Source organism: Gastrolobium bilobum, unplaced genomic scaffold (genome assembly GCF_033153095.1).
Source record: "Gastrolobium bilobum isolate Gb01-03AN ecotype WA unplaced genomic scaffold, APGP_CSIRO_Gbil_v1 utg558, whole genome shotgun sequence".
In the NCBI taxonomy this organism is placed as follows: Eukaryota; Viridiplantae; Streptophyta; class Magnoliopsida; order Fabales; family Fabaceae; genus Gastrolobium; species Gastrolobium bilobum.
Window position 1 is genome coordinate 182187 of NW_026896319.1, and position 22687 is coordinate 204873.

General features: G+C 40.2%; 1 protein-coding gene across 2 annotated transcripts; it reads right to left on the reverse strand.

The window, feature by feature from the left end:
* Positions 1-1850: 1850 nt before the first annotated feature.
* Positions 1851-22122, reverse strand: LOC133298950 (probable dipeptidyl-peptidase 5). Of its 2 annotated transcripts, XM_061498339.1 has the most exons (19): positions 21748-22122; positions 21428-21615; positions 21014-21118; positions 20828-20899; positions 20515-20662; positions 19886-19968; positions 19457-19512; positions 12591-12727; positions 12404-12497; positions 12232-12297; positions 11932-12154; positions 11067-11168; positions 10594-10679; positions 10390-10512; positions 3286-3355; positions 3102-3193; positions 2851-2955; positions 2639-2769; positions 1851-2120 (listed from the first exon to the last, which is right to left on the reverse strand). In XM_061498339.1, the coding sequence occupies exons 1-18, from the start codon at positions 22104-22106 to the stop codon at positions 2656-2658; spliced, it is 2223 nt and encodes a 740-aa protein (XP_061354323.1). In that variant the 5' UTR covers positions 22107-22122; the 3' UTR covers positions 1851-2120; positions 2639-2655. The 2 variants fall into 2 exon arrangements, 1 of the variants encoding a protein (XP_061354323.1); XR_009749872.1 differs by lacking the exons at positions 1851-2120; positions 2639-2769; positions 2851-2955; positions 3102-3193; positions 3286-3355 and having other exon boundaries at positions 10450-10512; positions 10594-10938; positions 21014-21121.
* Positions 22123-22687: the final 565 nt, after the last annotated feature.

A 22687-nucleotide genomic window follows, 5' to 3' on the forward strand; every position in this document is an offset into this window, starting at 1 on the left:
TGGAGAAAAAATCGTGTATGCAAACCGACGACCCGAGCTTACAGGCTTAAGCCCAAGCCAAAGAGGTCTATCAATGGTGTCGGCCCACAACCCGGGTTCACGGGCTGGAGCTCTAACCGGAGAGGGTTCCCTAGGTAGGAAGCCTATCTTGAGCCTGAACCCATTAACAGGATGTGGGATCATACCCTGAACACATTGAATCTAAAAATTTCTCACAACAAATCACCTTAACTATTTAAAATACTTATGATTGACTAGTCATAAAGTGAAGTTACTATAATGGTCTATTTTTATTAGGAGTGGATCCTCTTACGTGAAAAAATGGTTATGTGGTCATGTTATTTGATCACAATCACTCATTGATGATGAGATAAGAGAGAAAAAAAAATATAATTTTTAAATTAATGGTTGTGATCAAATAACATGACCACTTTTTTCACATAAAAGAATCCACTCTCATTTTTAGTAATTTAACTTAAAGCCATTTTGCTTTAGCTGCGCCATGCACTTATTATTCTCCTGATCTAACTACTTTTCACGATTAACAAGATGCTGCAAATTGCCATACTTGTTTGCATAAATTGTGGATCTTAATAGTTAGCATTAACCTTTGATCCTTATGTAAATATGATTATGCTCAATTGTCATAAATTTCTGTTGTCATGTCTTAGTGTTAAGGATGAGAACTAGAAAGCTAGCAATACAACATCACTTGCAAAGAAATTGATTGAGGGCTCTTTTTAGGGTTGGCAAAACGGACCAACCCGACCCGACCCAACCCAACCCACATTCAACCCGAAAAAAATGAGCCGAGTTAGGGTTGGCTCGAAAAAAAAAACGAGTCAGAAAATCCAACCCAACCCGAGTCGGGTTAGGGTTGGCTCAAAAATATGGCTCGTGGGTTGGCTTGAAAAAATACCTCGCGAGTTGGCTCAAAAATTAGCTCACGGGTTGGCTCGTTTTCAGCCTACTTAAATGACCCTGTAATATTAATGCACCAGCTATGTGGCTTCCATTAGCTTAAACAAAGGGTTACAAAATGAGAAATAAAAGCAAGATATTTTAGTTTCGAATTTTCTTCACAACAAATTTACATCAACATCCAGAAACAATCAGAACCACTTGCTACCAAGTGGGTAAGATATTTAAACCAAACAGAACCAGCACAGCCTAACAATATAAAAATGACAGGGATGTGAGAAGATTAAGGACTTAGGTTTAGAGAAGGAAGAAAAATGATGACAACATGTGTGAATTTTGTTCATATTTGTATATTATATTTTGTTTTTTTTATAAAAAATAAAAAAAATAAAAAAATAAAAACTCAACCCGCGAACTGACTCGTTTGACCCGTGGGTGGGCTCTTTTTGCTTAATAAAATTTATTAAAGAAATATAATATAAAAATTATTGACATGACCTACACATAAGAGTTTAATTTTTTGAATTGATTTGATTTTTTTTATTACATCTGAGTTTATATAACCAAATAATTACAAGTTTGATTCTCACTAACCAAATTTTATTAATAAATAATTAAATATTATAGAATTTCTTGTTATGGATAGATAAACTTATGGATAGTTTACCCTTCAAGTCCAATAAACACTTGGGTATGTTAGAAAAATATAATATATAAACCACTGATGTAATGTTTACCTAACAATTTAAACTTTTGAATTGAATTTATTCTTTAGGAAGTTTTAATGCGACATTTATCTCAAGTGATTCTTGCGGTGGTGGCAGGTTTATCTTCTTATTAAAGGAGTAGAATACAATTCCAACCCAACTGTTGTTGAACTCAAATTTCTCTTCGGCTGATTCTAGAGAGATGCGTGCGGGGCTTGCTACTATGAAAATGCAACTTCTGATAATAACCTTCTTTGCATCCACTATGATGTCTAGGAACTGATTATTAGTATTATTTAACAGAAGAGTTGACATGCACGACAGATATTCTAGAAAACAAGATTAAAGAGTAGAAGAAATACAAGACTACATTGAACCACAACCAAGATTTCAGAAAATACAGTGGAAACTCTGCACACTCCTGGCAATGAGGAATAAAATAGGCAGAAGCAGCTCATCAGTGCAATAGTTTCCAGCAGAGTTCCTGAATTCCTGCAAAGCATTATTAGGATTTGAGAACAAGGATTGCTTAGGTCCAAGGGTGTGCATGGTTCAGGTAGGTTTCGTATATCAAACTGAACCAAACTGGAAAAGTGATTCAGTTCGGGCAAATTGAACTGGATTTAAAATTTGGTTCAAGAAGTTCAGAGAAAATGATTCAGTTCTTAAACCGGTTTGGAAAAATGTGATGCGGTTCGATTCATTTGCTTTTTCCACACTTTTAAGAATGAGTATGGTTCGGTTCAATTTGGATTTTAGCCCAAACCAAACCAAATCGGTAGAGTGGTTCGGTTCTTAAATCAAACTGGTTTTGAAAAAATGATTTAATTCTTGAACCAGTTCAAAGAAAATAGTTCGGTTCTCAAGCTGGTTCGAAAAAATGATTCCTTTTGGAATGGTTCGGTTCGGATTGGTTCATAGTTTGATTTGATTCGATTCATTTAGTTTTTTTTCACACCCTTACATAGGACTTGCTTTAACATAGATATAAAGAAAGCCAACATCAGTACCTCTTAAAAAGTCATTCTCAATCGAAGTTGTCAATTTTGATGGGAGTAATATCATCAGCAACGTTGAAGTGCCCAATCAATCGTGCAAAGAAGACCATTTGCTGTTCAAGTGTAAACTTAATGTTCTCAGCCTGCATCCAACCCATTACTGCATATGGTCACTATTTCCTACATAAATTTCATTTCTAAAAAATAATTAAATAAGCATGTACCTTTCTGAAACCATGTTGTTCTCCTTCATACTCAACAAGAGCAACTGGCACACCTTTTTCCTTCAGAGCCTGGTAAATTTCCCGAGCTTGATCCGGTGGCACAATCTGCAACGCATAGAACACATTTATCAAACTGAATTTTGTAGATTATTTAGAGTAGATTTAGAAATAGGCTGACAAATTTTCATTCCAGAGTCCTTTATGTATTGAATATGGGAAAGGGGGAAGTAATAATTGCATTTGATACTAACCTTGTCCTCCAATCCTTGAAATAAAATAATGGGGCAAGAAAATTTGTCAACGTGATTGATTGGGGATCTTTCAGTGCACCCCTTCTCACCTCCTGTAATCAGTTATGAGATTAGATAGAACACCAAACGAAACAAACAAACAAAAGAAATAACAGCTACCTTAAAATGGTCATCATTGACTTACCACCAAGGTTATCAATGTAATGGGATTCAAATTTATGAGTTTCTGCTCTCAACCTGTTCAAGTCCCCTACCTGTTTGAGAGACCAATTGGCAAATAATATATTGTGAGGACAATAAAAAATAAAAGGTCAGCCTCGTTGATAGGACCCACGACAAAGTAGTTATAGAATTAGATGTAAAGTATTGCTCTCCTTATATGCAAGGTTCAGGAGAGAAGGGCCAAACCCATTGTGTAGGTGTATGCCTTACTTTGCATTTGCAAGAGGCTGATTACATGAATTAAACCTACAACCTCCGGTTCACATGGCGACAGCACCATTGGAAGGACAATAGTTCAGTTAAATGTAAAAGAATACGTTGTGTATTGATCTGTGTCAGGGAGTTACAATATATAGAGACCCTAATGGGCTTAAGTGTAAGGCCCAAACCTAATCCAAACCTAATCCTAATACAGTCAGACTATTTACGGATAAGACAGAATCCAATCATATCTAATCAAATCTAATCATATCATATCTAATATTCTAACACTCCCCCTCAAGCTGGTGCGTATATATTATGAGCACCAAGCTTGTTACAAATGTATTCAACCCGAGGACCTCTAAGAGCTTTAGTGAAAACATCTGCTAGTTGATTAGACGAGTTGACAAAAGCTGTCTTGATTTCTCCTGACTGAATCTTTTCCCGAATGAAGTGACAATCAATCTCTATATGTTTGGTCCTATCATGAAAAACAGGATTAGAGGATATATGTAGCGCAGCTTGATTATCACAGATGAGTGTCATGGGTTGTTTCTGTTCACAAAGATGAAGCTACTGAATCAACTGCTTTAACCAGATCAACTCACAGGTAGTATTTGCCATTGCACAATACTCAGCTTCTGCACTAGATCGGGAAACAACAGGTTGTTTCTTGCTTTTCCATGAGATTAAGTTTCCTCCGAAGAAGACACAATAACCAGAAGTAGAGCGTCTGTCCGAGGGTGATCCTGCCCAATCGGCATCTGAGTAACCACAAATTTCTGTATTTCCCTGATCCGAATACAACAAACCTTTTCCTGGTGCTCCTTTGATGTATCGGAGGATCCTCACAGCAGCATCCCAATGTGAATCACAAGGGGAATCAAGGAACTGACTGGCCGTACTGACAGCGAAAGAAATATCTGGCCTAGTCACAGTAAGATAATTGAGCTTCCCAATCAGCCTTCGATAACGTCCAGGATCAGATAACGGCTCCCCCTGTCTGGGCAATAACTTAACATTAGGATCCATGGGTGTATCAACTGGTTTACACCCCAACATACCAGTCTCCTCTAGGATATCCAAGGCATACTTCCTTTGACAGATACAAATGCCCTGTCTAGATTGTGCTACCTCAATTCCCAAGAAGTAACGTAGCTTCCCAAGGTCCTTTGTTTGAAATGCACTGAATAAATGTTGTTTTAACTGATGGATTCCGTCTTGATCACTTCCGGTGAGGATGATGTCATCAACATAGACTAACAAATAGATGCACTTGTTAGGAGATGTAATCCTATAGAATACAGAATGGTCAACTTTACTGCGAATTAGGCCAAACGCCTGTACAGCAGAACTGAAGCGACTGAACCATGCTCGAGAAGACTGCTTGAGACCATATAAGGATTTTCGAAGACGACATACCTTCCCAGACTCCCCCTGAGCAACAAAACCAGGTGGTTGCTCCATGTAAACTTCTTCTTGTAAATCACCATGAAGAAAGGCATTTTTGATGTCAAGTTGAAGGAGTGGCCAGTGACGAACAGCAGCAAGGGCAAGAAATAGGCGGACGGACGCCATCTTAGCGACTGGAGAGAATGTATCGCTATAATCAAGGCCAAAGATTTGAGTAAAACCCTTGGCAACTAGGCGTGCCTTGAGACGATCAACATGGCCATCAGGTCCAACTTTCACAGTAAACACCCAGCGACAACCAACTATAGACTTCTCTGGAGGAGCAGAAACAAGGTCCCAAGTGCCATTGGTATAAAGTGCGGTCATCTCATCAAGCATCGCTTGGCGCCATCCTGGATGGGAAAGTGCTTCACCTGTGGTCTTAGGAATAGAAACAGAAGAAAGACTAGAAACAAAGGTGAAATGAGGAGGAGAAAGGCGATCATAGCTCAAGAAGGTATAAAGAGGATAAGGATTACGAGTAGTACGTGTACCTTTTCTTTGAGCAATGGGAAGAGCCTCTGGTGAAGGATCCGGAGGGGAAGAATCAACTGCAGAGGGCAATGAGTCAGCAGGGGTCGAGTCGACTGGAGGTACTGTCTTACGACGCTGATAAGTGAGAAGTGGACGGTCCTTAGGTACTGGAGCAATAGGTGATTGCTTATCTGGAGTAGAAGCACCTGCATCTGGCAAAGACAAGTCAAGAAAAGGAACAGGAAGAACATGATCAACCTGTGACAATGGAGATGGGATAGAATTAAAGGGTTGTTGATCAAAAAAGGTGACATCCGCGGAAACTAAGTAACGCTTGAGGTCAGGAGAGTAACAGCGATAACCCTTTTGAAGACGAGAATAACCAAGAAAAATGCATTTAAAGGCTTTGGATGTTAACTTATCCTTACCAGGAGTGAGATCATGAACAAAACAGGTACAACCAAAAACATGTGGGGATAGAGGAAAGAGAGTAACATCTGGAAACAATAAGTTATGAGGAATATCATTATTAAGCACAGATGAAGGCATGCGGTTGATGAGAAAGCAAGAAGCAAGGACTGCATCAGCCCAGAAGTGAAGAGGAACATGCATGTGAATAAGAAGAGTCCTGGCAATCTCAATGAGATGTCTATTCTTACGTTCAGCTACTCCATTTTGTTGTGGAGTGTGAGGACAAGTGGTTTGGTGTAAAGTACCCTGTGTGGCTAAGAAGTGAGAAAAGTCAACAGAAACATACTCCTTAGCATTATCACTACGTAAAATACAAATAGAAGCACCAAATTGAGTATGAATTTCAGCAGAAAACTTTTGATAAATAGAAAACAACTCAGAACGGTTTTTCATTAAATAAATCCAAGTACAACGGGAGAAATCATCAATAAAGGTGACAAAATACCGAAAACCTAAAATAGACACACTACGACTAGGACCCCAAACATCTGAATGAATAATTGAAAAAGGAGCATCAGCTCGTTTATTGACTCGATTAGCAAAGGAGGAGCGTATGTGCTTTCCTTGCTGACATGACTGACAATCTAAAGTTTGAAGACCGGATAAAAGAGGAACCATCTTCTGCAATTTCGCAAGACTAGGATGCCCGAGACGACTGTGGATGAGCTGTGGAGATTCTGTGAGAGAACAAGCAACTGAAGGACTCGGCACATCAAGGTAGAACAGACCCCGTGACTCACGGCCCACTCCAATCATCTTCCCCGTACCCGGGTCCTGCACAGAAACAGAATGGTTTGAGAATGTGACAATACAATTAAGAGAATTGATCAATTTACTAACCGATATTAAATTATAAGGGATGTGAGGAATGTAATAGACAGATGTCAAGGTCAATGAGGAGGTTGGACAGATTTGTCCAATCCCATGAACGGGGGCCTTAGTTCCATCAGCAAGAGTAAAAGAGGGTAAATTATTAGAATATGTAAGGGAAGAAAAGAGTTCCTTATTACCACAGAGGTGATCAGTAGCACCTGAGTCAAATATCCAAGGACCAAGTGATGCAGAATGAGAAACACAAGCAACAGGATTACCAGTTTCTGAAGCAGAGGCCTGAGATTGAGGAGAGGACTTCCTGAGAAGGGCCTGGAATGCTGCATATTCTTCAGAGGAGAGAGAGACTGAACCATTTGAAGCAGTATCCGATTGAGCTACATTAGCAGCAAAAGAAGGTCGCATGTGAGGACACTTGGTGTAGCAGCGTTCCTCATAATGACCAAGTTGCTGACAGTAATGACAACGAGGTCGCTGACCACGTCCGACTGGACCTCCTGGGCCTCCTGGGCCACGACCTCCTGGGCTACGTCCTCCTGGGCCTCTACCACGACCACGTCCACCTCCAATATGCCCGCGAAAATCAGTACGGGAAACTAGAGCAGTAGAATCAACAGCAGAAGACGATGCAGGAGCAGATTTCTTATTCAAATTCAGAAGACGCTGATACGTCATGGATAGATCAGGCTCCCCACTAGTCAAGATAGTATCACGAACATTATCATATTCTTCGGGAAGGCCAGAAAGTGTGGCAACCATAAAGAGACGTTCCACCTGTTTCCGATATGCAGTAGCATCAGTAGGGTAAGGCAGCATATCCAAATATGCCTGCATCAAAGAGCGACTCTTGCCAATATATGTCTCCATTTGAATGTCGGATGATTTGCTCAATTCCATAAACTGAGAGATGATGAAATAGAGCTGCTGAACATCATTAGTGTAGAGGTTTTTTGCTTCCTCCCACACTTCAGTGCAAGTTTGAAATGAATAAAAGATATCCAAGACAATCGGATCAATGGATTGCCAGAGGATACTCAGAAGCTGGTTGTCAATCTTTTCCCAATCAGACTTGTCCTCCTTAGGGACATCAGTAGACTTAGTTGTGAGATGGTTCCCATATCCTTGTCCAAAGAACCAAACTCGAACAGAGGTGGCCCAGTTCTTGTAATTAACAGATCCCTTCAATTTTGAAGAGGTAATGGACCCAATATTGGTAGAGATGATATTGGGAGAATTTCTCAAAGGAGGAGATGGAGCCTTGACCTCCGAATGAATTGGAGGGTTTGCTGCCATAGTATCAAATCACAAAGATACAAACCGAATAAAGAGAAACGAACCTGATCACCAATCAAGAAGAGGTGCGCACAAAAAGTCAGACCCACAAAGAACCAACCACAGATCCAGAAAGAGGAGGAGAAGACGAGCTTCTCTGTCCAAGACCGGCCGGAAAAAGCCGCCGGAATAGTGCTCACGCGCCGGCAGAAGGTGGCGCGTGAAGCCCACGCGCAGAGAAGACTGGAGGCGCGTGAGAGCGCGTGACAACTCCGATGGTGGCCGGACTTCCACAGAGCAGGTCGCCGGGAGGAGAGGGTTCTGTTCGTGTTCGTTCCAGACTGAAAACTCGCCGGAAAAGTACTCCGGCAGCCTGAACAGTGGCTGACGGTGGTTGATGGTGCTCCGGTGACTGTTTGGGGATGTGGACACGTGCAGAAGATGCCTGGAGAGGACCCTTTGATGTCTTACCGGAAGGACGCACGGCAAAGAAAAGATGACTCCTAAGCAGTGGGCTTAGGTTTTAAAGCGAAGAACAAGATTTCTAAGCAGAAGCGAGGGTTCCCAGAACGAAATAGCTCTGGTACCAAGTTAAATGTAAAAGAATACATTGTGTATTGATCTGTGTCAGGGAGTTACAATATATAGAGACCCTAATGGGCTTAAGTGTAAGGCCCAAACCTAATCCTAATACAGTCAGACTATTTACGGATAAGACAGAATCCAATCATATCTAATCAAATCTAATCATATCATATCTAATCAAATCTAATCATATCATATCTAATATTCTAACAAGTGATCATGTTACAGTCTTTGCAAAAAAAAAACATGTTCAAACACCCAAATAATGTGAATCTTATCTATGTTCATTACTGCTGTTTAATCTTCCTTCAAATAACTATATAAACCTTATGTCTTGTAACCTTCTTTTTGTGAATGACATCAGCAATAAACAAGTGATCAAAGAATTAGCCAACATCGTCAATAAATTGTTCACATTTTTGGCTGCCTTCTTAGTACTAGAGAGCACAGATGTTGGCCAAAATCTTTTCACAAAACACCACATTGTCATGAAGGCCTTTGTCCTTGCAATTCTTGTGTACTTCCTAGTATTGATACTTCATACTATGCTACCGCAAGCATAGGTTGGCTTCATTCCAATCTCACTCATACTCGAGTTGGGAAATGTTGCGTCAGTTTTAGCATTGAGCCTTATTTCATGGCCCATTGCTATGATCATGTTGGCCTTATGGGTCATTACCTTTATAGTTCTTGCCATGTTTAATTATCAAGATCTCTGTAATCTGATTGAGTTCCAAGCCACAATTTGGAGTTCGTGAAAGAATCTAGAGAAATTGTGACCCTTAAGACCAAAATGATCATAGCAATGGTCCATGACATAAGGCTCAATGCTATTGGCCAAAATCTTTTCACAAAACACCACATTGTCATGAAGGCCTTTGTCCTTGCAATTCTTGTGTACTTCCTAGCATTGATACTTCATACTATGCTACCGCAAGCATAGGTTGGCTTCATTCCAATCTCACTCATACTCGAGTTGGGAAATGTTGCGTCAGTTTTAGCATTGAGCCTTATTTCATGGCCCATTGCTATGATCATGTTGGCCTTATGGGTCATTACCTTTATAGTTCTTGCCATGTTTAATTATCAAGATCTCTGTAATCTGATTGAGTTCCAAGCCATAATTTGGAGTTCGTGAAAGAATCTAGAGAAATTGTGACCCTTAAGACCAAAATGATCATAGCAATGGTCCATGACATAAGGCTCAATGCTAAAATGACAAAACACTTGAGAATAAGTAAGACTGGAATGAAGCTGGTTATATGCCACGATAGCACAATATGAAGTATCAATACTAGGAAATACACAAGAATCGCGAAGACAAATGCTGTCATAACATTATGGTGTTCTGTGAAAAGATTTCAGCCAGCATCTGTGGTCTCTAGTGCTAAGAAGGAAGCCAAAAACGTGAACAGTTTATTGACGATGTCGGCTAATTCTTGGATCACTTGTTTATTGCTGATGTCATTAACAAAAAGAAGGTAAAAAGACATAAGGTTTCTATAGTTATTTGAAGGGAAATTAAACAGCATCACGAAGCAGCAATAAATTAATGCTTCAAGCCGAAAATTGTTAATTACATTCTGAATTTTATCTTTGTTAAAGTACTGAAAACAATGTAACATGTTCAAATATCCAAATAATGTGAATTGATGACAAGTAGGAACTACATGAACCCTGTTTCATGGTAAACAGACAAAGTAGATTATTACAATCTTTAGGAAAATGAATCGCCCATGGATAATAAGAGTGAAATTGAAGTAGCAGAAGAAGCACTCACACCATACAAAGAAGCCCCTGCCTTAAAAGTTTCTCTAAAAGCAAGAGCAGCTAAGGTGGTATACCCACCAGCAGAGCCTCCTGTTATACACAGACGCTCCCCATCTACCTTTCCACTGTCCACCTAGATAAGAGATTATACAACCACTCTTGTAACAGACCCATCAAACTCAAATGTAGGAAAAATAAGAAACAAAATAGTTACCAAATATGTAGCACAACTACAACAGTCATTGACATCAACTATTCCCCAGCGTCCCAAAAGCCGCTCTCGGTACTCCCTGCCATAACCTTCCAAGTACTATGCTAGTCAGACGAACTGAGTTCCAGCTTTTTCATTAGTGAAAATGACTAGATCAGGCCATACGTAATACAACTGAAATCGCGAATCATAAATAACCAAAAAATTTCTTGGATGGCCAAAAAACAACCGAACTCGAAAGAATTATCAGCCTAAAGCTCCCGCTTTGTGCAGGGTCCAGGGAAGGATCTACAGTACGCAGCCTTATCTCCATGTGCAAGAGGCTGATTACATAAATCGAACCTGTGACTTTTGAGTCACATTGCAACAACACCAACAGTTATGCCAAGGTTCCCCTTTTGACTGTGAAAAACAAAAAGAGGGGGAAAAATAGAAAAGATAATAACATATTTATGTAGGCAAAGTGAGAAACAAACCAGTGCTTCCACCGTAATTAACATCAACTAGTGCCCAACCCCGACTAGTCCAGTACTGAATGCTCAAATTAAAAATTCCATGTGTCTCAGAAGTTGGTCCTCCTGAAATATGGAAATAAAGTCATGCACATACAAAAGTGTCTGTTGTACAATGTAATTAAAGTAAGAAAACCACGCATGACAGGATTGCCAAAAGCAGTTAAGTGCAATAAATGCAGTAGCCAGGTAATCTGAAATATCTCAATTGAAAATTTGATTCAATTAAGAAATTTTGACAAACTTGTATTTAAAACACTGAAATTCCAATTCGGGTAACATTCCCCCACTCCATCAGAGAGTGCATCTCAATAGAATCATCTGTGGTTGTGAAACATTAAATTTTCACAGAATAACATTTATCAAAAGGCATCCGGTATAGCTCTGATATTGCTTCATCGGCCATTGAGAAGACCGATGTTACAATCGTCAAAATGAGAAACTATAAACATATTCATTCAAAAACTGCCAAAATCATGAGTGCTGCAGACATGCGAGGTGAGAGGGGAGCGAGATAGAAATAAACCAAAGTCAGCATGTATTCAACAATGAAAAGACAAAAGAACATGGACATACAATGCAGCCATGACCTCCACAATATTTAAAAGTATTGGTATACAGTTCTACTAAACCAGTGAGGATTTTTGTTCACAAATAAAGGCCACCCATTCTGAATTATCATGTATGCAGATCATGAGATATATAACAACATAAAAATTTTGGTAGTAGAGGGAAGACCCCACTCCACAGGTTTTCAGCATGTAAGTTGCTAAATAAAGTAGAATATGAATTAGAATGTGATAATTCCTGATACAAGACCAAGATTTACCATGGCTCTTCAATAACAATGGAGGCTTTTCTCCTTGATTGGCTTGGTAAATAGGATTAGAGGGCGGATAAAAGTATGCGTAAGCATTTTGACCAGGAACTTCAGTTTGGAATTCAATCAGCTCTGGCTTACTGATGTACGAAATATATTTTAAACTATCTGGTGAAGAGGACCAGATAATATTGAACTCAACTGCTTTTGATTTATCATCATCTAAAGTCACCTGAAAAGCAAGAGAGCTATCAGGGGTGCATTGAATAACTCAAAAATAGATGAATGGTGGGGGAAAGAAGGAAGAACCTTGGCTACTGATGATGGATGAACTGCAGATGCTCCCTCCACATATAGGCAATTATTACCAGAAGTCTGCAATGGCATGATTACATAACAATGATTATTATTACTTTTCAAGAATTGATTTAGACCAAAAAAGAAAAAAGAAAAAAAGCAAGGAAATGATTTTAAAAATTACAATGTTATCTATATCTGTGAAAGGGATATCAAGCTTAGTTAGTTTTGAGCCCTGCACATCATCAATAATTCCAAGATAGGACTTCCCCTGCTGCCTGCAAACACAACCAAAACATTGAATTGAATGTACCAGACTGGATAAAAGAAAAGAAGCAGGAAATATATGCTGGTAGCAGACTTGGAATCACCTGTAACTACAGGCAATTAAGTTTCTCTGTTTATGACTTCGAACAAATTCATAAGAATTCATACCGAAAATCCATAGTGGCCTTGCAAACTCAGCATCCAAAGAATAAATAAATAAGACCTTATTCTCTGACTCAATCTGTAAACAATTAAAGAAGTTGGAAAAGAAAAATAAAACAAATAATTAATCAATTCTTTAGTGGCTAGAGTATGTCAAACCAGAAAATGAATTCACGCATGCTTGCAATTGAGTTATTTGTCACAATCATCTTGTTGCACAATTGAATCCAAAACAAACAGAAAAGAAACGGATGATAATAGGAAGAGTAAAATATCAAAAGAAAGCATTTGCATTATTAAAACAATAGAGATATTCAACCTGGTACATGCCCAAAAATAGCTGACTAGAATGCATGACTCTACTATTCTTTACTGGATTATGTTTATGCAAAACTAACAAAGCATAGAGATATTAAAGACCTGATTGTTTCAGGACATAATCATATGAAATTCATATATCAGATTTTGTAAATTCTGATTATTATCTTTAATATTGTAGCATATTCTTAAACATCTTAATTTGGAAAATTCAAAATTGGCTCCATTGTAAATACACACACACATCACATCAGAATGACGAATATCGTAGAAACTCTATTTTGTCAAAACCAGCAAATTCAATTTGGTTAGTGGGAAATACAGCAAGATAGCTACGGAACCTTCATTATAAAAATTTGATCCTGTTCAATGAACTGTTTGCGAGAAATATAATACTGATGGACCCCCAATTAGAGTATATTGCCGTAGAGCAAGAAAAAAAAAAAGACAAGACAATGGAGGCCCAAACCAACAGCCCTCGTCTAATGAAGAGGAAAAACAGCCCAAGCCTGATGAAGAGAATCAACCCAAGTGCAAGGAAGATAACGGGGCGCGTGTAGCTGCTCAAGTGGGGAATTCAAGAGAAAAGGTAAAAGAAGAGTTTGTTAGGAAAAGTGACATGTGGATGACTCAGAATGGGAAAGGCAGCATGGAAGGGGTGAAGAGGGGAGAGTCAGTTATAAGGGAGAAGGAAGAAGAGAGAATGGTATGAAAAATATGTTGCAAGTGGAATTGGGAAGGAGAGCTCAGTAAGGTGGTGGTTTGCCTTGTTGAGAGGTTACATTTACTGTTTCTTTATTTTGGTGTCGTTCTTATTGTAAGTTGATTTAGCGTTTGTTATAGTGTCTCAGATGGTGAATTAGTGTAGTTGGGAGTCTGTAATTCAGTGATGAGTCTGTGTTGTGTGTTGTTAATTTCCATTATCCAGAAGTTGTAAGGAGTATTTTCCTTAACTCAGTTTATTAATAGACATATTTCTTTATATTGTACTGTACGTTCACTATTTCATTGTTGGGTGCCATCAATTTGGTATCAAAGCTCTTGATCCTGTTAAAAAAAAAAAAAAGTAAAGAACGTGGTGAATGGTAAGGTCACGCATGGAGACTAGAGTGGACGAGATAGAACAGAGATTGAGACAACTAGAACAACACACTGGGGGAATGGATGGGCGTCTGATGGGGGTGGAGACCTCGATTCAACAATTTGACGTGACGTTGATGCAATTTATGGATCGGATGGAACAACGTTTGGATCGATTTGAAAGGATTCAGGTCAATACGGGGGAAACAGGGGAGAATGGAGGGATTGGTGACAGCGCAACCGGAGAAAATGGAGGACCTACGGGTGATGGTGGTCGCAATGTGAATACGGGTGAAGAAGAACGGATGAGGAGAGCGGAGGTTCCATACTTTGCTGGAGCGGATCCATACGGATGGATTTACAGAGCGGAACGCTATTTCCGTATAAATCGAATTCCCCAAGAAGAACAAGTGGAGACGGAAGCCGTGTGCTTAGAAGGAAGAGCTCTGAATTGGTTTCAATGGTGGGAACCTAGAAACCCAACCATTCAATGGGCGGAGTTCCGGTTGGCAGTACTGCAACGTTTTCATTCTTCCTCGTCAGGAAATCCCTACGAGGCCCTTATGTGCCTCCGGCAAAATGGCTCAGTCGCGGAATATAGGAAGAACTTTGAATTGATGGCAGCACCGCTCCGTCACGCAGATGATGGGATCATGAGAGCTGCATTTATTAATAGCCTGAGAGAAGAGATACGTGCGGAGATTCGCCTGCATAATCTGAATGATTTGGAAGGTCTGATGTCTCTGGCACAACGAGTAGAGGAGAGAGAGACCGTGTTGGGAAGGCTGGGAACGATGGTAGGGAAGGCGGGTAATGGGCCTGGCTCAAGTGGAGCCCATTACACACGCACAGCCTTGCCCAATAGGGTTGTTAGTGTGGACAACCGGTCCAATGCATCTGGGAGTGGAGGGCGAGTTGGGCCTGGCCCAAATGGAGTAAATAACACACATGGGTCCTCAGAGGGACAGAGTCGCATGAACTCGGGCTCAAATGTGGAAGGCGGTGAAGGAGTTAGCCATCAAAACCCTAACAACAAGGGAGGAGGTAGATCGCGTTATAGACGGCTTTCACCGGAGGAACTTGCGGACAGAAGGAGAAGGAACGTGTGCTATCGTTGTGATGCACCCTACTCTCCTGATCACATATGCCAAAATCTGAGCTTAAATGTGCTGTTGTTGGGAGTTGGAGAGAGTGACGTTGAAGACGGGGAACCCTACACGGACGTGATTGGGCCCGGAGCGGAGACAGAGCTTCAGCTGAGTGTGCATAGCATCGCGGGACTCACCACAAACAGATCGCTCAAATTGTGGGGAGAAATCTGTGGTCGGAAGGTGGTGGTATTGATCAATTCCGGAGCTTCGCACAATTTCTTAGCTGACCACTTAGCATCTGAGTTAAACATTCCCATCGACAGGGAGACAACGCATACGGTGACGGTGGGCAATGGTTATCAGGTCCATAGTCCTGGAAAGTGCAACGAGCTCCAATTGAAACTCCCTGGTATGTCTACCGTCCAGGATTTCTTTCTTTTTGGGTTGAGTGGAGAAGATGTTATTATGGGCTACACTTGGTTGGAGGGATTGGGGGAAATGAGGGCAAATTTCAAGGAATTAACTCTTCGTGTGCCAAGGGATGGAAGATGGGTGGATCTGAAAAGGGACCCTTCGTTGTCAAGGGGGCGAATTTCTTTTAAGGGTTTAGGAAAGGCTATACGGAAGGGGCTGAGAGATATTACTTGGAGCTGGGATTTGCTATAGTGGCTGATAATCCACCAAATGTCTCAGAGAGGGTCACACAATTGCTGCATCAATACCCAGAGGTCTTTAAACAACCCTCGGGTTTACCCCCCCCCCCCTCCAGGCTGTGTGATCACCACATTCTGTTGAAAGATGGAGCCAATGTTCCCAATATAAGGCCGTATCGTTATCCTCATTATCAAAAGGAGGAGATTGAACAATTTGTGAGAGATATGTTAGCTGCGGGATGGATTCGGCCCAGTACCAGCCCCTATTCCAGTCCACTAGTACTTGTGAAAAAGAAATATGGGAGATGGCGGTTCTGTGTGGATTATAGGGCGTTGAACCATGTGACCATTCCCGACAAGTTCCCTTTGCCAGTGATTGATGAGCTCCTAGACGAGATAGGGAGTGCTGCAATTTTTTCCAAACTGGACTTGAAGTCCGGGTATCACCAAATAAGGATGAAACCGGAGGATATTGAGAAGACGGCTTTTCGCACGTATGAGGGTCATTACGAGTATCTAGTAATGCCCTTTGGGTTAAGGAACACTCTATCAACTTTCCAATCATTGATGAATGAGATCTTCAAGCCGTTTTTGCGTAAATACATTCTGGTGTTTTTTGACGATATTCTTATTTACAGTAAGGATGAGCAGCAGCACTTAACACACTTGCAACAAGTTCTGGAAATTCTTGAGAAGAACCACTTTTGCGCAAACTTTAAAAAATGCAGCTTTGCCCGAACGGAGTTGGAGTATCTGGGCCATGTCATCACGGGAACAGGAGTAAAGGCAGACCCTTCCAAGGTAGATGCAATCAGGAGTTGGCCTATACCCACCTCTCTCAAAGCATTGAGGGGTTTTTTGGGTTTAACGGGCTACTATCGGAGGTTTGTTCGACAGTATGGGCACATAGCTAAGCCTTTGACAAGGTTGTTGAAGAAGGACAATTTTCATTGGGATGAGGCAGCATTGGCAGCATTCAATGAGTTGAAGGCAGCAATGATGCAACTGCCTGAGCTAGCACTGCCGGATTTTAATGTGATATTTGTCGTGGAAACAGATGCATCGAGCGTGGGAATGGGGGCTGTTCTAATGCAGAAGGGACGTCCCATAGCTTTTCTGAGCCAAGCATTCACTGATATGATGAAAAAACTGTCAGTATATGAGAGGGAGCTTAAGGCTATAGTCTTTGCGGTGCAGAAATGGCGCCATTATTTACTAGGACGTCATTTCATAGTGAGAACGGATCAGCATAGCTTGAAATACTTGATGGAGCAGAGATTATTGGTGGAAGGGCAGCAAAGGTGGATTGCTAAGCTCATGGGGTTTGACTTTGATTCAGTACAAACCAGGTAATACAAATAAGGCAGCAGATGCCTTGTCTCGCATAATGGAGTGCAAAGAGCTGTCAGTGGTATCCAGTCCAGATATGCAGCTGTTATCAGAGGAAGTATTGGCAGATCCGGACACTAAATCTATTTTTACTGATGTCATGCAGCAACATGATTCACGGCCAGGGTATAGGGTATCCAAAGGCTGTTTATGGTTTAATGACAGGTTAGTAATCCCACACTCCTCCCCATTAATTCAGAAATTATTATATGAATTCCATTCCATTCCACCCCTTGGGGAGGGCATTCGGGTGGCATGCGGACTTACAAACGGTTGGTCGCTGTGTTTTATTGGAGGGGGATGAGGAAAGACGTTGAGAGGTTTGTGCAAGCATGTGGTATATGCCAGCAGCAAAAATACCAAGTATTAATGCCCGCAGGGTTGCTGCAGCCGTTACCTATACCCATTCAGATTTGGGAAGACATATCCATGTATTTTGTGGCGGGCTTGCCAAAATCCAAGGGGGTTGACACAATCTTGGTGGTTGTGGATCGATTAACAAAATATGCCCATTTCATGACCCTCACTCACCCATTTACTGTTGAAGAAGTGGCTTTGCTGTTTGTCAAGGAAGTGATTCGGCTGCATGGACCACCTAAGTCCATTATATCCGACCGTGACAGAATTTTCATTAGTAAGTTCTGGAATGAGTTATTCAAACTGTCCGGAACAAAGCTGCAGCTCAGCTCCGCTTATCACCCCCAAACAGATGGCCAAACGGTGGTAGTAAACCGTACTCTTGAAACCTACTTATGTTGTTTTGCGAGTGGACACCCGAAGAGTTGGGCTAAGTGGCTGCCATGGGGAGAGTTCTGGTTCAATAGTACTTATAATCGGTCTACTCACATGACTCCATTTAAGGCTGTTTATAGAAGGGATCCACCTGTTATTGTCACTGTTGAGAAGGGAACAGCATCGGTGGCTGCAGTGGATCAATGGCTGGAAGCTAGAGATGCTGTGTTGGTGGAACTTAAACAAAACCTCTGTAAAGCCCAAGAAAGAATGAAGCAGCAGGCAGATAAAGGGCGGAGGGAGGTTATCCATGAGGTAGGGGACATGGTTTATCTGAAAATGCAGCCTTACAAACTCAGATCACTGGCCAAGCATTTGAATCAAAAATTGAGCCCGCGTTTCTATGGTCCATTTGAGGTGGGGGAGCAAGTGGGGTCAGTAGCTTATAGATTGATACTCCCAGGACATTCTAAGGTACATCCCGTCTTCCATGTGTCTCAACTTAAGAAAGCAATTAATCCCAATGTGCCTGTGCTCCCATTACCAAGCTGTTTATCTGAATCTCTAGAACTCCAAGTCCAGCCAGCAGCTATTAAAGATGCTCGCAGATTACTTAAAGGCAGAATAGAGGTATTAGTGCAGTGGGAAGACCTCCCTGACTGTGAAGAGACTTGGGAAGATGTGGAAGAGTTACAAGAATTATTTCCATCCTTTCACCTTGAGGACAAGGTGAATGTTATAGGGGGGAGTATTGATGGACCCCCAATTAGAGTATATTGCCGTAGAGCAAGAAAAAGAAAAGACAAGACAATGGAGGCCCAAACCAACAGCCCTCGTCTAATGAAGAGGAAAAACAGCCCAAGCCTGATGAAGAGAATCAACCCAAGTGCAAGGAAGATAACGGGGCGCGTGTAGCTGCTCAAGTGGGGAATTCAAGAGAAAAGGGAAAAGAAGAGTTTGTTAGGAAAAATGACACGTGGATGGCTCTGAATGGGGAAGGCAGCATGGAAGGGGTGAAGAGTGGAGAGTCAGTTATAAGGGAGAAGGAAGAAGAGAGAATGGTATGAAAAATATGTTGCAAGTGGAATTGGGAAGGAGAGCTCAGTAAAGTGGTGGTTTGCCTTGTTGAGAGGTTACGTTTACTATTTCTTTATTTTGGTGTCGTTCTTATTGTAAGTTGATTTAGCGTTTGGTATAGTGTCTCAGATGGTGAATTAGTGTAGCTGGGAGTCTGTAATTCAGTGATGAGTCTGTGCTGTGTGTTGTTAATTTCCATTATCCAGAAGTTGTAAGGAGTATTTTCCTTAACTCAGTTTATTAATAGACGTATTTCTTTATATTGTACTGTACGTTCACTATTTCATTGTTGGGTGCCATCAAATACCAAATTGTATACACCAAATGCCCAAAAATATATATCAAAAACAAGAATTTGAAATTATCCAAAAGTATTGATGAGCATTTATCGATGCAGAAAATCAAAGTTATTGAAAGCCACTATATATAATTAATGGCTTGAAGAAATATTTGGTGAAAGAAGATTACCCATTTATGGAGATTCCAAAAACCATTTCCCCTATCCGTGATGAAAAAAAGCTCCCCTGCATAGTTAAACTAAATAAATAAATAATCAGAATGCACAGAAAGATCATAACAAATGTTCCTGTTGGAGTCAACAGTAAGCTTAAAAAAAATGTCATTCGAAGAATATTCTCTAAAAGCATGGCAGTAAAAAAGTAAAAACATCAAAGTTTCCATCGTAGAACATTAAGATATTATAAATTAACATATATCAAGGATCCTGAGCCCATGTCTGGGAGTATCATGACTTGATGATCTTAAGAAAACATTTAGTCAACAAAACTACATGCTATGCTCACTAACAACTGTAAATATGTCGACTTTTGGTTCTATAAAAATACTAGGTTTTATTTTTTTTTATTGACGCGGGGTTTGTTCACAAAAAATGCATACCATCGGGTGACCACTTGGGCTCAGTTGGAGACTCCACAAGTGAAGGATCACACCCAGCAACACAGACGCGCTTATAGATCTCTCTGCATGGAAATTTAAGATGATTAAGCCTCAAGTTGAAACATGACATAAAATAAAATAAAAAACAGTAACTCCAACTATGATATGGAATTTGAAAACTAGATCCAGGATAAAAAATAAGAGACAGAAATGGAGGGTAAACAAGAAAGACCTTCTAGAGGGAATAAAATATATGCATGAAGATTATAAATACCTATAACATTGAAGTTGTCTAGTAGTTGAGATTTGAAAATTGGATACAAATCAAGAAATTATTTTTCCCCTTTTCAAGATTATGAAAAGAGGAAGCACTATATGATATAGTTTAATCAACAAAATATTAGACCTGAGTTGTGTGATTCAGAAAAGAACTGAATATCTGCAAAAGTACCAGCTGTTCATATATAAAGAAATCATATCATATACCTATATTAATTATGAAAAACCAAAGAACATGTAAGAAATGACACAAAAGCTCATTTCATCATCACCTCAATAGGGAGACCTACACGGTAAGCAAACATTCATAATTCGTAGAAGTTATAACTAAAATTAAGAGCTCTGCTCACCCATTTTCAGAAATATAACCAACCCAAAGTTCTGATTTATCCCACGGCATGTTGGGGTGACTCCACTGAATCCATGCTATTCTTTCACTTTTAGGATCTAGACGTGGGAAAGCATAGAAGTCACTCCCGCCAACCAGTACTACTGGTTCTGAATGACAAAAAAATTCAGTCAGACACAATATTGATTGCATAATGAAAACAGCCATCAAGCAAGTGAAAATAGCACAACGTTTGAAAACCTTTGACTAGCTACAATGAAATGCTTATTTGCAGTATTCATTCAACCTCTCACTAGTAAGATGGAAATTATTACCCTGAACATCCTTGCTGCCAAGTGCTATAGATACAATTGTTGTAGGTGGATTTAGACTGTTCTCCCGACGATCTAGAAACATGATTACACAATTATGACCAAACAAATGAATGATTTAACAAGTAAAAACACTCTGGCTACATTCTAACATAACCCTTGAAGATAAACTGATTCTCGAGCGCTTACCTTCCATTACACTAACATAACGGTTAAAGCGGGCATCCAATATTCCATCTGCATAGCTGACTACCGGTCCACCATAATCCGGAGTGAGAGGCACAGGAGGCACATCTGCTAGGGTAAAAAACCACAAAAGTTCAGCACCAAATAAGAAAATTGCTTCACATACACTTCTGAGAATAACATAACACCAAATCAATACTCCCAGATTGGTACAAATCAATATGTGTATATATATATATATATTAACCAAAGTTAATTATAAAAAAACAAAACTTAGTAACAAGATGTAACTAACAAAAGAGTAAGACTACACATCAGGTCAAAAGGGGCACAAACACATGTCTCATTTCATGATAATACAGTATGACTTTGATTTGGAAAATAGTTATTGGGGAACAAAAATTGTTGCTTCCTCACCCAGAGAACTGATGAACTGCTTGTACAATCTCTGATCCTTGTAATTTGCAAAAAAGACAACATCCCCAGAAACAGTGAAAGAACCACCTCCATACTCCTGAGCCAATGTTCTCACTCCAAACTCTTTAGGAGTAATATCCACAGGGTCACCTCCAGGTTTTTCTGACTCAAGAACAAGAACAGCCCGTCTGAAACAAATTGAGTAACCAAAAGGGTCATCTTGCAAACTCCAATAGTTTAAAACTTTCACCTTTTCTACTTCCAGCTTCTCCAAAAAGCACTTTTTTTTTCATTGAGAAAAAGCTAAAACTTAAGCTTACCCTGATTCGGTTGGACGTGATTCCAACCAGATGAGGCGGCCACGACCATCGACGGCGGTGCCGCCGAGCTTCTTGGAGGCGCCTGAGACAACATCGGCGGTGATTGGTGACTTCCAAGAGCCATAAGGAGCAGTGATTCTATCAGAGTCAGAGGTGGCTCTTGAAGAAGCCATTCCCTTTTTGCAGTTGCAACAACGTTGTTGATTCAGGGTTTTGGAAGACAGAGAGGATAGAAGAAGAAGCTTTGTGCTGAAATGGTTGACACTGTGAGTGAAGAACAATTTGGAATAACAAGATGAAGAAAAAGAAGAAGAACGAGAACGAGTGAGAGTGAGAACAGCAATAGCTAACGTGGCCATTCCGATACCACTCCATAAAATTAGCACGAGTCAATTCAAATTTGTTAGTATGACAATTTATTAGTGATACTAAAAATTGAAAATGTAAAAATAGATTAATTAATATATATTGTCGTATTACAAATTATTAAAGACTTTAAATAATTTGTCTCTCTCACTATTTTATCTAAGTCAATGACCCTTACCATTTCACTTAGGGTTAATTTACTTTTAGATTTTACCTTAGTGAGATTAAGAGTACGATTATTTATTTTTAATCTCCGTCTGTGACCGCAAGATTAATTTAAATAATGGGTTGATCCTTATCAACAGTATCTCATACTCTCTCTTAACATTAGGTTGACAACTCCTTGTCACTTAGTGGTGCATCTCATGCAACCAACCTAACATTATTACTCTAAGCACATAAGCCCGGATGAGCCTGCAACATATTCCTCAGTTAAGCATTAACCAGCACCCTAAGTGTCTCACACTTCTAACACTACTTTTGCTCAACGAAACAGTGGGTCTCAACTGAGTTGTGGAGCACCACTATTTAGAGGAGGTTTGAGTAATATTGGTGGTGGGAGGTAATCATGCGC

Excerpts from the sequence above, each read along its gene's own strand:
- LOC133298950 (XM_061498339.1), bottom strand. The coding sequence starts at position 22,106 with ATGGCCACGTTAGCTATTGCTGTTCTCACTCTCACTCGTTCTCGTTCT. Across the intron at positions 21,616-21,747 it reads TCACGTCCAACCGAATCAGG|ACGGGCTGTTCTTGTTCTTG; the intron begins GTAAGCTTAAGT and ends AATTTGTTTCAG. Across the intron at positions 12,298-12,403 it reads TCACAGATATAGATAACATT|ACTTCTGGTAATAATTGCCT; the intron begins GTAATTTTTAAA and ends ATGCCATTGCAG.